Genomic DNA, 13274 nt, shown 5'->3' with positions numbered 1-13274 from the left:
GAAGCCACTTTTCTTTCTTTTTAAATGTTTTTTTAAATTTATTTGGCTGCCTCGAATCTCAGTTGTGGCACACAGGTCTTGAGCTCCCAGGCTTCAGTAGTTGCAGCCCGTAGACTTAGTTGCTCCAGGGCATGTGGAATCTTACTACCCCAATCAGGGATGGAACCTGTGTCCCTTGCACTGACATGTGGATTCTTAACCACTGGGCCAGCAGGAAGTTCCCCAGAAACTGCTCTGCTTTAACTCCTCCTTCCCGCAGCTTAGGACTCTGATCAAGACAAGTCTGAGACGACCTCAGTTCCCAACAGGACTCTGCTAGTTGCTGTCAGCTGTGTTTCTCCCTGCAGTTTTGAGATGTGATCAGCAGCCCTCCCAAGAAGACCATCTCTTCCGCACCCGAAACTGTCTTGAGGTTCCCATTCCATAAACCAAGTACGTAAGTCTGATTCTGCCTTTCCTGCAGCAGCCACAGTAGGTCAGGCCACACTCTCTCACACCTGGAATATTCATTTCAAACTGACATATCATTAATGAGACCTGCCAAATCCCAAATGCTCTGTAAATCACTGGAGATAACAGAGCCAAGCAAAATAGAAACAAAATTCCTACCAATGGGGACTGACAGGCAATAAACAAGGCGCGTAAGGAGAATATAGAGTTTGATGGAGATCAGTGCTCTGGAGAAAAAGCTGAGAGGGTAAATAGAGAGAAACTGGGGCGGGGGTGGGGAGGTCCTGAGTTGTAGAAAATGGGTCCAGGGCAATTCTCACTGAGAAGCAGATGTTTGAGAAAAAAGACCTGGAGAGAATTCGAGGAGAACTCCAGGGTTCTTCTCCCAGAGACAGAGGGAAAGGGGATAAAAGCCTAAGATGGGGGTGAAGCCTTGGGGTTCTGGGAACAGCAGCGTCAACGAGGATGGCACGGAGGAAGCAAAGGGGCAAGAGGAGGGGCTGAGATGCCCAGGACCCCAGAGCTGGGTCAGCAGGGCCTCCAGCCACCGTCAGCACGCCCATTTCTACACTGTGGTATCACCGCACTCTCCTGCCTGGGGCGAGGCAAGCCCAGAAACAGCGTGTAAATACTAAGGGTGAGTTGACAGGTATTTTAGGTCCATTGAATCTGATGACACAAACGAGCTTGCATTTTGTATGGCTTTGTTTTTGTGTTAATTTCACATTGCTGATAATTCATTTTTATGGAATTATATGAAACTGCGAGGCTAAGGGAAATGGAGAAGTTCTTTACAAGAGGCGGTCTGAGCCACTGGGAGCTTCCACAGACAAGGGACATGTGCGGACTTGTTAATAACAACAGATCCGGACTTAATCCCTGGCAGTCCAGAGGTTAAGACTTCGAGCAGGCGGGGTCGGGATTGATCCCTGGTTGGGGAACTAAGATCCTGCATGTCACGTGGTGTGGAAAAACTTTTTTTTTTTAATGTTTTTTTAAAGTGTCCCTCTGATGACTGCTTCAGGAATAGAAAGACTTGTGAGGGGATTCCCTGGAGGTCCAGAGGTTAGGACTCCAGCTTTCCCTGCCATGACCCTGGGTTCTATCCCTGGTTGGGAAACTAACATCCCACAAGCTACATAACAGCACCCCCCACTCCCTGACAACAAAAAAGACTGATGGGAGAGGTCAGTCAGGAGCTGACCTCATTAATCCGAGGGAGGGATAATGGGGCTGCAGGAGTAACAGATTCTGGATATAACTTGAAAGCAGACAATATTAGGACTACTCCAAAAGTCCTTTCTCTCAGAAAGCTCTCCGTCTGCTTCCCTAACTCTCCTCTCATCTTCCAGGGGGTCACTCACTCCACTAGTCAGGAAACAGAAGTGCTGGATTTTCCTGAAATCCCTTCCTCCCGCCTTCCCCTGAGTGAGTACACAACACACCCCCACCAGATTTTCAGACCAGGCGCCAGTCACTATGTAAACACCTTCCCCCTCCTCCCTCCCCACAAGTCCATCAAACATCGTGCACTTTCTTTACCTAAAATAAGCACTGCTCTTTCCCTTCCCACTAAATGATCTTGGTTTCCAGCCATGTGATTCTTTTGTTGGACTAGGAACACTTTCTTTGGGATCCTGGGGGCACCCTTGGACTCAGCACCACAGGAGGAGAGACTTTTTCTTTGTCTCTGTTTTTGTTTTGGCCCAGCCTCACGGCTTGCTGTATCTTAGTTTTCGTGGCCCTCACCAGTGAAAGAGCCAAATCCTAACTACTGGACCCCCAGGGAATTCCCAGAAGGAGGGAATATTAGCCTTACTCTCTGCTTCACTTGGAATCCACAAATCTTGGAAAATTGGAAAGTGTTAAGTTTGTATAAGACTCATTTGTGACAAAACTTTGGGACTTTCCAGGTGGCTCAATGGTAAAGAATTTGCCTTCCAATGCAGGAGACCAGAGTTCAATTCCTGGGTTGGGAAGATCCCCTGGAGAAGGAAATGGCAACCCACTCCAGTATTCTTGCCCGAGAAATCCCATAGCAGAAGAGCCTGGTGGGGTACAGTCCATGGGGTCACAAAAGAGTCAGACACAACTTGGAGACTAAACAGAAACGATGACAGAACTTGACCAGAACACACCTGAGATTATACTTTCTATCCCCACTTCAGTGCAAGTGTTGTTACATTTCACTGCAGAAATAGAAGTGTTTGACTGTGGCCTATTGCCCCAGGCCCAGGGCTGGTATGTAATACTACTGGAAAGCCTGAGAGCTGCCGCTAATGAAGCTTCCAATGGAGATCCCATCAACAGGCACACTTTATCCAATCAGGCCTTTAAATGCATTACTGTCCTTGATCCTATAAAAAGGAGGAGCCTTGGGCGGGCACATCAGATGAACTCAGTTGAGAAGGGGAGTCATACAGGGAAGAGTCCTCAGCCTTCAGCTCAGGGTCACCCAGCTTGGAGTTCAGTCTTCTGGGGGAGGTGAGTTTCCTGAACAAAAGGAAAATTTGCCATTTCATGTGTGTGTGTGTGAGTGTGCACTCCTGTGTTTGTACACATAGCTCTGGGGAGAAAATTCCTAGATACAAAGACATGGATGCCTCACAGGCATGGGGGATGGTCTGTCAGAACCACTGATCAGGCCGTGCAAAATCTGGCCCAACTGAAGCCAACTTCTCCTAGGAAAGTCTGTGTCTGGCTTGGTTTTTAATTTTTTTCAGTCACTAAATCATGTCCAACTCTTTGCAACCCCATGACTGTAGCCTGCCAGGTTCCTCTGTCCATGGGATTCTCCAGGCAAGAATACTAGAATGGGTTGCCATTTCCTTCTCCAGGGGATTTTTATGACTCAGATCAAACCCAAGTCTCTTGTATTGGCAGGCAAATTCTCTACTGCTGAACCCCCAGGGAAGTCCTCTGGAGGTCCGGATGGAAGTCGAGGTTCATGGCCAATTGAGGTGAGGGTGGGGCTGAAAGTGAAAGGGTGTGTATCAGTTATTTAGTGGACTTTTACTCTGTGCTTACCATGTGCCAGTGAATACTCCATGTGCTTCATATGTAGTAATTATTTTGGTTCTTGTGGCAATTCTGAACTGGGTGTCCTTAGAGATCAGAGCTCCCATGACAAGGATGGAGGCCTGATGGCATCATGTATGGGATCACACAGCTTGGAAATTCCAGGCTCCTGATTAAGAACACTGGCAATATGGAGTGGGGGAAGGGTAGTTGTTTTGTTTTCTCTTGAGATATAATAGCCATATATATTGTATTAGTTTCAGATGTACTACATATGACATATTTGCATGCATTGGGAAATAAATCACCACAATAAGTCTAGTTAGCATACATCAGCATACATCATTACATTTCTTTTTCTTGTGATGAAAATACGACAATTTTGTATTCCAAAAGTTGTCTAAATATGACAATTTTGAATTCCAAGTCTTAGCCATAATGCTGCTCCGCAGCCTTGCTTGTGTGAAATTGAGTGCATGGCTGCAAATGTGACCATGTGGTCTGTGTATGCCTGGAGAAGTCCACAAAGAAAACACCTGGGACTTCTCTGGCCATCCAGTGGTAAAGACTCAGAGCTTCCAATGCATGGAGTGTGGGTTTGATCCCTGGTTGGGGAACTAAGATCCCACATGCCACATGGCCAAAGAAAAGAGAACTCATACGGAGTCCCAGGGGTATTACACCAGAAAAAAAACAACAACAACAATAGAAACCAATGAACTTGGATGTAGATAACTAGCCACTACACCTAAGATGGGGTGGGAGGGGTGAGGACAAGCAGAGGCAAAGCCTGGTGGAATCAGGAAGGACTTGGTGCTTTTCACTGAGAGCAAGAGGGAGCCATAGAGGAAATTTTAAGTGGAGCAGTGGAGTCTGACCTAAGCAGATTAGCATTTTAAAAAGGTTGACTGAATAGGTGTGATAAGTGGATCCTTGTTCCTGTTTAGACACACTGAGTCCTGTCCAACTCTTTTGAGACCTGGTGGTCTGTAGCCCGCCACGTTCCTCTGTCCATGGAATTCTCCGAGCAAGAATGTTGGAGTGGGTTACCATTTTCTTCTCCAGATCTTCCCGACTCAGGGATCAAACCCAAATCTCTTCTGTCTCTGCATTGGCAATTCTCACTGAGCCAGAAGCCCTGATTAGGGGGAGGGCAAAGATGTGTTCAGTGTTCTCCTGTAGGGTTTTTCCTAGAATCATCTTTGCCTCATTCACTGATGAGATCAGGGCGGCTAATCTGATCAGATCACCAGGTGAGGTTGACACAAAGCATGATATCAGTTAACAGAAATTAATTAGGTATTTGGAAGCCCACATATCAATCCCAACAAACACCCCCACTTTCTAATCTTGTGGCATGATTTACTTTAAAAAAACAAAACAAAACAAAAACAAATCCAGAGACTTCCCTGGTAGTCCAGTGGTTAAGATTCTGCGCTTTCACTGCTGAAGGCATAGGTTCGATTCCAAGACCCATGGCTGAACAAAAAAAATAAATAAATAATCTTTGAAATGTTAATTGTATAGAAAAATAAAACACAATTAGAACAATAATATAGTAAGAGGATTAAATCTTTTGTTTGACATCCCAAGGGATGTGCCTATGGTTCTTATTGTTTAGTCACTCAGTCTTGTCTGACTCTTTGCGACCCCATGGACTATAGCTCGCCAGGCTCCTCTCTCCATGGAGTTTCCCAGGCAAGAATATTGGAGTGGGTTGCCATGCCCTCCTCCAGAGGATCTTCTTGACCCTGGGAACAAATTTGAGTCTCCAGCTGGGCAGGCAGTTTCTTTACCTCTGAGCCACCAGGAAAGCCTGTGCCTATGGTTGCCCAGATCATATGCTTTATAGTTACAAATCAGTATTGAGCAATGCAAGCTTCACCTCTGAATCCTACACTCCAGTGGAAAAGGACAGGCATTAGAGACAGATCAATATAAAATTATTACTTTGATAATATCAGTGAAGCAACGACAAATGTTTTTCATAAGGAAGGGTAATTGTTGATAGAAAAAGAGAGAAGAAGTGAAAGTAAAGGGAAAATTTTTAAAGGAATGTATCATCAAGCTTACACAGGGTATATCTGGGCTGGGTCTGCAGACTTGTGTCTGCTGTCGGAGTTTCCAACCCAAGATGATCATGTGTATGGATTCCAGCCTGCCTATTTCATTAACTTTATTGTCCTTTTTTTGTAGTAGTTTGTTTTCTTATAATGACTGAAGGGATATCTTTGTATTGATACTAGATCATTGCCTTCATTCAGTTCAGTCAATTCCAATTATGATTTAAGACTCATTTATTATTTTAAAATAATTATTTTGCTTTCTTTATTTGACCACACTGGGTCTGAATTGTGGTATGCAGGAGGATCTTGTTCCCTGACCAGGGATGGAACCCAGACACCCTGCGTTGAGAGTGTTGAGCCTTAGTCACTGGACCACGAAGGAAGGTCCCCCATTTCCTGTTTAAATCTTTTTAAAAACTATTTACTTGTTTATTTTTATTTTTTGGTTGCACTGGGTCGTTGTTGCTCTGCATGGGCTTTCTCTAGTTGTGGTGCACAGGCTTCTCACTGCAGTGGGTTCTTCTGTTGTGGTGGACAGGCTCCAGGCTCACAGGCTTCAGCAGTTGCAGCACGCAGGCTAAGTAGTCATGGTACCCAGGCTTCATTGCTCTGTGGCATGTAGAATATTCCTGGACCATGGATCGAACCTGTGTGCCCTGCATTGACAGGGGGATTGTTATCCACTGTACCACCAGGGAAGTCCACCCCTCCTTATTATTTTAAGTTAAGTTGAATGTTTTTATTGAAATGTAATGCACATACAGAAAAAAGAAAAAGTGAAAGTATATATATATATAGCTTGACAGAGAAACATTCCTGTATAATTCCCTCCGAGATCAAGAGGTAGACTGTCGCCCACTAAAACTGGAAGTTCAACATTCCAGGCACTCTCTCATTAGTCCCAGGCAAACTGGGGTGGGGTCCTCCATAAGTACCTATTCCAGGATCTACCAGTGCTTCCAAAAATGTAACCAACATCCTAAATAATATTGATAATACTTAAATACTTTTCAATGAACATGAATGAGAAGACACAAAATGTATAGTTTAGTGCCTGGATTATTTCATTTAACACTGTATTTTGTGATTATTCTATGTTGTTGCATAGAGGAGTTCATTTCTTCTCAGTCTATCAAATATACCTTGACATCAATTAATTGTAATCTGTCCCATTTAATGCTGGACACTTAGATTATTTACAGCATGGAAATATTATGAATTATGTTGATATAAACATTCTTGTATATGTCTGTGATGCACATGAATATATTTTTCTGTTGAGTACAGGCAGAGAAGTAAAACTGATGAGTCACAGGGGATGCATAAATACAGATTTATTACATACTAATCAAAGCATTTCCAATGTGAGGTCTCACCAGCAGTGATTGAGAGTTCCAGGTCCTCCAATCCATGCCACAGCTAACTATTTTATTCTAGGGCTTCTGGGAGGTAGTGATTTTGTAGCTTGTTGTTGTAGTTTTATTTTACATTTCTGGGATTACTAATAATGTTGCCATTTTCTCCATTTGATTATTCACTAAATATCTAGTAGAATTGGTCCATGAACTCAGTTGAACCTGGATTTTTTTTGTTTCTTTTCAACTATGACAATGTTGTAGTTAACTACATATTTCTTCTGTCTCTAGCTTTGCAGTCCTTGAACATTGTTGAAAGAGATTGCCCGAGAAACAAGTCAGTGGAGACTGAATCCCTCAAGTTGCAGCTCTCTGAGAATTCTTGTTAAGAATGGCTTCAGACCGCAGAATCTCCTTTGAAGGTGAACCATCCAGGAGGGATCCTGGGTCAGAAAATTCACCCACCCAAGGATCTGCCGTCCAGGAGGAAGAGGGGATCCCTGAGTTCCCCAGCACTCAGCTCAACTTACTTCAAGACAGCAATAATTCAAGTGCAAGACAAGAACTGCAAAGACTCTATCACTTATTTCACTCATGGCTGCAGCCAGAAAAACACAGCAAGGATGAAATAATTTCTTGTCTGGTCCTGGAACAGTTTATGATCAATGGGCACTGCAGTGACAGGTCCATTTTACAGGAGAAATGGAATGCAAGTGGCAGAAACCTGGAGAAACTCATGGAGGATCTGACGGACGATGGCATGAAGACACCCGGCTTAGTAAGTAGGGGTTCTGATCCAGAGTGAGGGACGTGGGAGTGTCAGGAATAAATAGTCTGTTGGAGTTACCTGGAAGTAGAGAAAGAAGAGTTATTACAGATGGTAACCAGGCTTTGTTCACAGGTCCACGTCCACATGCAGGGACAGGAAGCCCTCTTTTGTGAGAATATGCCCTTAAGACAAGTTATCATTCACTTCACAAAACAGTTGTCGACAGGAACCCCAACAAGAGAGAATGCGGGGACAACCTCCTGGACTCCTCAAGATATGTCCCTGGAAACAGGACAAAGTGAGTGGGCAGAGCCCAGGTCCCAGAGGGGTGGCCCATGTGGGCTCTTTCTTGGGTGTAATTTCACTGAGTCACTTTTTCTCTCCCTACAGAAAATGAAGATAAAGAAAATGATGACAACTTTTCTGTGAAAACTCATCAAGTAAGTGACAGCATTACTGGTCCAAGCAATCAAATACCTTCCCTACTCATTGTCCAAGAAGAGAACAGTCCGAGGCTGGAAGAAGGAGGTGTTTCTCTGGAGAATCCACGAAGCTCCAGAAGAGGAGCAGGCCCAGGCCCCTCCAGGCCCCAGGACGGATCCCTCAAAGGACCCTCTACTCAAGATGTCCTCATGGAAGTGGAAGCAGACCAGGTCACCCCTGAGCCTGTTTCTACCCACCAGAGCTCTGAGGGGACTTCTGCATGTGGGGAACACCGGGAAAGATCCCATAGAGCCCCAGAAGTATACAGATGTGAGAGGTGTCCCAAGACCTTCAGGCATTCCTCTCGGTTCAGAGTTCACCAGAAAAGACACAATAATGAGAGGACATGTGTTTGTGCCGAGTGTGGCAAAGGCTTCTTCCAGGCTTCAGACCTCCATGTGCATCAGAGGATTCACACAGGAGAGAAGCCCTTCGCGTGCAGCACATGTGAAATGGCCTTCACCCACAAAACCAACCTTCGGGCTCATGAGAGAACCCACACGGGAGAGAAGCCCTATGAGTGTTCCCTCTGCCAGAGATGCTTCCGCCAGTCCTCCACCTACCACCGCCATCTTAGGTTTCACCAGAAAACTACCCTCAAAAGTGCTCCACACTAAATTAATCTTCCTTGGCTACGGCCCCAATGTGTAATGGATATAAATATGTATGTGAATATGTAGATTTCCATAGTATTTCTCCATTTAGATTATACTTTATAAAAATAATTAAAAGAAAAAGAAAAAAAGTGGGGGCTTTCCTGACAGTCCAGTGGTTTGGACTCTGTGCTTCCACTAGAGGACATGGGTTCCACCCCTGGTCAGGGAACTAAGATCCCAAATGCTGCACCATGCCACCCAAAAAAAGTACAAATTAAAAAATAGGGGGAAAAAAAAAAGGAAGAGAAATAAAAAAATGTTAAATAGAATTTTCTAACTGTATTTTCCATTTATTGTTTCACCCAACTTTAGACACGTGCCTCATGTGAGAAGACAGTTAGTTCCAAGCCCAGGACACAAACACTAGCTCGCAGTGGTCGCATCAGACTTTCCCTGCCTGCTCCCCTGTTCTCCACTCACACCCTTTACCTCTAGTGCATCCACAGGCACCTAAAAAAGGTGAGCAGAGATGGAAACTCAGAAAAGAAGCCTAACTGAAGAAAGGAACACTTTATATTTAAAAATATATATAATCATTTCTTAAATTCAGTGGCTTACAATTTGATAGGTAAACTGGACCTAAATAAGACTGGTACTGAAAGTTGCAGTATGCAATTTTATTAACATGCCAGAAAAGTCCAATGTGTTCCATTAATTTCTTCCAGTAGATGGAGCTTATGGGTGTAGAAGCAGCTTACTCGCAGAATCAGTTTGAAAGTTCACTTTGGAAAAAGTGGATTCTGTGTACAGCCAAGGCAAAGGCATATATGCCAGTTACTTGGAATACATTTGTGAACTGGTTTCCAGTAGGAAATTAGGCTTCAGTTTCACTGAACAACTGGAAGGTGCCACATAGAAATGCCTGAATTCTGGAATGGGTAAATCTGACATCTCTCTGATTCCCTTGATACTTCCATAGAAGGGAGAACTACCTGGGTGCGGATAGTGTGGAAATGCTCCAGATAAATGTAGAGAAGCCCTCCTTTAAAAAAAAAAAAAAGCATTGCCATCTCTGAAGGAAAGCTTTAGAAGAACGTTTTTTTTTTTTTTAAATAACTATTTTCTTAAATTATTTATTTTTTAGTTGTGCCGGGTTTTCATTTCTGCACATGGGCTTTCTCTAGTTCACTAAGCGGGAACATTTTCCTTGTGGTGCAAAGGCTTCTCATTGTGTTGGCTTCTCTTGTTGTGGAGAACCGGCTCCAGAGCACAGGCTCAGTAGTTGTGGCGTACAGGTTCAGTTTTCCCTTGGCACGTGAACTCTTCTTGGACCAGAGATCAAACCCGTGTTCCCTGCATTGGCAGGCAGGTTCTTATCCACTGGACCACCAGGGAAGTTCTATCCATCTTCTTGCCTGGGCTGTCTCCAGGTGTTTTGCTACTGTGAATATTCTTGAAAATCTTGGTATTAAAGAAGGCTTTTCTTTGGAAAGACCTCTGGGAGGTGGGCTGTGAAACATAGCCAAAATACGTGTATTGGAGTCTGCCTAGTTCCCCAGAACAGAGCTCTGAAAACTCTCGTATTTTCCTAAGAGATAAAAACACAAGGAGCATCTTCTGTTCTACTCTTTGGTTTTGGACTCTGGCTCCTGATACAGAAGCAATTCATACTTTGAAATTTCTAGGTTGAAAGGAGTGTCTTTTCATCTCTTAGTGAGGTGATGCTTGGTGGGTTCCTGGATGGCTTCAGGATGGGGGCTCATCACTGGAAAGACCAAACCATGATTAGAAACTTGGAACATTTAGCTCCACCCCGCCATCCTTCTGGAAGTGGAGAGGGACTGGAGATTAAGTTAATCATGGATCATGCTTTTTTAAGTTCAGGACTTGGAGTTCTTCCCAGCTAAAGAACACATCCATGTGCCAGGAGGGTGGCAGGTCCCAACTCTACAGGGATAGAAGCTCCTGTGCTCAAAGACCCTTCCCAATCTTTCTGTACCTCTTCATCTGAAAGTTCATCTGTATCCTTTGGCATTTCCCTTACAATATAGTAAACTGGTTAAGTAAGCATTTCCCTGACTTCTGGGAACTGATCTAGCAAATGATCAAATTCAAGGAGGGTGATCAGAGGAAACTGACTTGCAACCAAATCGGACAGAACTTGTGGGTAATGGGGAACCACTCTTTGCAACTGGCCTCTGAAGTGGGAGCCAGTCTTGTGGGACTGAGCTCTTAACCTGAGGGATTTGCACTAGGTGCAGTTAGTGTCAGAAAGATACCCAGGTGGTGTCACAGAGAACTGGTTGTTGTGAGAAAAAAAAAAGTCACACTTCTGGTGTCAGAAGTGTTGAGTGTGGTTACTTGAAAAAAACATGTGATTTCCCTGGTGGTTAGTGGTTAAGAAGCTGCCTTGCAATGCAAAGGACACTGGTTCAACTCCTGATTTGGGAAGATCCCACATGCCGCAGGGCAATTAAGTCGGTGCACCACAATTACTGAGCCAACACTCTGGAGTCTGTGCTCTGCAACAAGAGAAGCCACCACAGTGAGAAGTCTGGGCACCTCAACTAGAAGGTAGACCCCATTCTCTGCAATGAGAGAAAGCCTGCAAGAAGCAACGAAGACCCAGCACAGCCAAAAATAAGAGTAAATTAAAAAAAAAAAAAAGATACAGGCACACCAGTTTTCATAGCAACACTGTATACAGTAACCAAGATATGGAAGCCTCCTAAGTGCCATCAACACACGAATGGATAAAGAAGACGTGGGATATATTTGTTGTTGTTTGGTCACTCAGTCATATCAGATGTTTTGCGGCCCCATGGACCGTAGCCCACCAGCCTTCACTGTCCATGGGATTTTCCAGGCAAAAATACTGGAGTGGGTTGGCATTTCCTTCTCCAGAGGATCATCCCGACCCAGGGATCAAACCCACATCTTCTGCATTGCAGGTGGATTCTTTACTGCTGAGGCACCAAGGAAGCCTGTGGTATATATATTCGTGTCAGACTCTTTGCAACTCCATGGACTGTAGCCCACAAGGCTCCTCTGTCCATGGGATTTCCCAGGGTTGCCATTTTCTAAACCAGGGGATCTTCCTGACCCAGGGATCAAACCCATGTCTCCTGTGTCTCCTGAATTGCAGGCTCATTCTTTACCTGCAGAGCCTATAAAAAGAATGAATTTCTGCCATTTGCAACAATATGGATGGACCTAGAGAGTGTTATGCTTAGTGAAATAAATCAGTGAAAGATACTCTGCTATCAGTCATGTGTGGAATCTAAAATTGAATTAAGAGAATGTATATGACAAAAAAGAAAGACTTACAGAGAGCAAACCAGTTCTTATCAGTGGGGAGAGGGGAAGAGGGAGGAACAAGATAGGGGGAAAGATGCATAGAGACAAACTACTATGTGAAAAATAAATAAGCAACCAGGATATATTGTACAGCACAGGAAAATATAGCCACTATATTGTAATAACTTTAAATGAAGTATAATCTATAAAAATATTGGATCACCATTGTATTGAATCACACCTGAAACTAATATAATATGGTAAATCAACTATACTTCAATAAGAAAAAAATAGTGTCAAGTATGATAGCAGTGTAAGAGTAAAGGAAAAACAAGTATTTCTCAGATTCCTGGAGGCAAACATTTTCAAATTGATTTTTATCCATTACCTCATCATTAGCATTATAAAAGACCTTGGATGTCCACGTCTTGCAAAATGCTTAGTATTGTGACTAGTCTGATTTTTTTTTCCCATTTATTTTTATTAGTTGGAGGCTAATTACTTTACAATATTGTAGTGGTTTTTGCCATACATTGACATGAGTCAGCCATGGATTTACATGTATTCCCCATCTCGATCCCCTCTCCCACCTCCCTCTCCACCGGATCCCTCTGGATCTTCCCAGTGCACCAGCCCCGAGCACTTGTCTCATGCATCCAACCTGGGCTGGTGATCTGTTTCACCCTAGTTTGATTTTAATACCTGACCTTTGAGTACAGTTTATTGGAATCAGCAAGTAAGATAAATAAAATTGTTTTTCCCAAAAAAGACTTTTTCTCTCCCTCCTCTACTTAGGCAACATGGTTGAGTTTTGCTCCTTGACAAACCAGTTGCCTGTCCGACTCTACTTGGCACCATACAGGCAGGGAAATCATAAACAGAAAGGGTGCAGGGCCTCCACCCAGCTCCAGTCCCAGTGGATATAGGCAGAGTTCGGCAATACAAAGGTGGGCTCCCGCTGGTCACCTCCTGTGCATTTGGCTGAGGTGGAGACTCTGCTGTGAGTGCAGATTAGCACATTTGGGGAGTTTGTTATTTTTGTCTGGGCTAGGTCTTCCTTGCTGCGACTGTGTTTTCTCTAGTTATGTGAGCGGGTTCTACAGTGCGGGCTCCGAAGTTGTGGTACCCAAGCTTAGTTGCTCCGCTGCGTGTGGGATCTTCCAGAACCAGGCATCGAATCCGCGTCCCCGCATTTGAGGGCGGATTCTTAACCACTGGGCACTGGGGAAGTCTGGGAGTT

At 44.1% G+C, this 13274-nt stretch overlaps 1 protein-coding gene across 1 annotated transcript; it reads left to right on the top strand.

Annotated features, from left to right (window-relative positions):
• The first annotated feature begins 6889 nt into the window (after nt 1-6889).
• On the top strand, nt 6890-8774 carry LOC122420723 (zinc finger and SCAN domain-containing protein 4-like). Its single transcript, XM_043436123.1, has 3 exons — nt 6890-7667; nt 7791-7956; nt 8049-8774. The coding sequence occupies exons 1-3, from the start codon at nt 7281-7283 to the stop codon at nt 8756-8758; spliced, it is 1263 nt and encodes a 420-aa protein (XP_043292058.1). The 5' UTR covers nt 6890-7280; the 3' UTR covers nt 8759-8774.
• The last annotated feature ends 4500 nt before the right edge of the window (nt 8775-13274 follow it).

Source organism: Cervus canadensis, chromosome 18 (genome assembly GCF_019320065.1).
Source record: "Cervus canadensis isolate Bull #8, Minnesota chromosome 18, ASM1932006v1, whole genome shotgun sequence".
Classification (NCBI taxonomy): domain Eukaryota; kingdom Metazoa; phylum Chordata; class Mammalia; order Artiodactyla; family Cervidae; genus Cervus; species Cervus canadensis.
The sequence above is the reverse complement of the archived record's forward strand: the minus strand, read 5'-3'. Positions and strand labels throughout refer to the sequence as shown.

Coding starts and splice junctions, on each gene's coding strand:
- LOC122420723 (XM_043436123.1), top strand. CDS start 7,281: ATGGCTTCAGACCGCAGAATCTCCTTTGAAGGTGAACCATCCAGGAGG. Junction 7,668..7,790: donor GCATGAAGACACCCGGCTTA/GTAAGTAGGGGT, acceptor CTTTGTTCACAG/GTCCACGTCCACATGCAGGG. Junction 7,957..8,048: donor GTCCCTGGAAACAGGACAAA/GTGAGTGGGCAG, acceptor CTCTCCCTACAG/AAAATGAAGATAAAGAAAAT.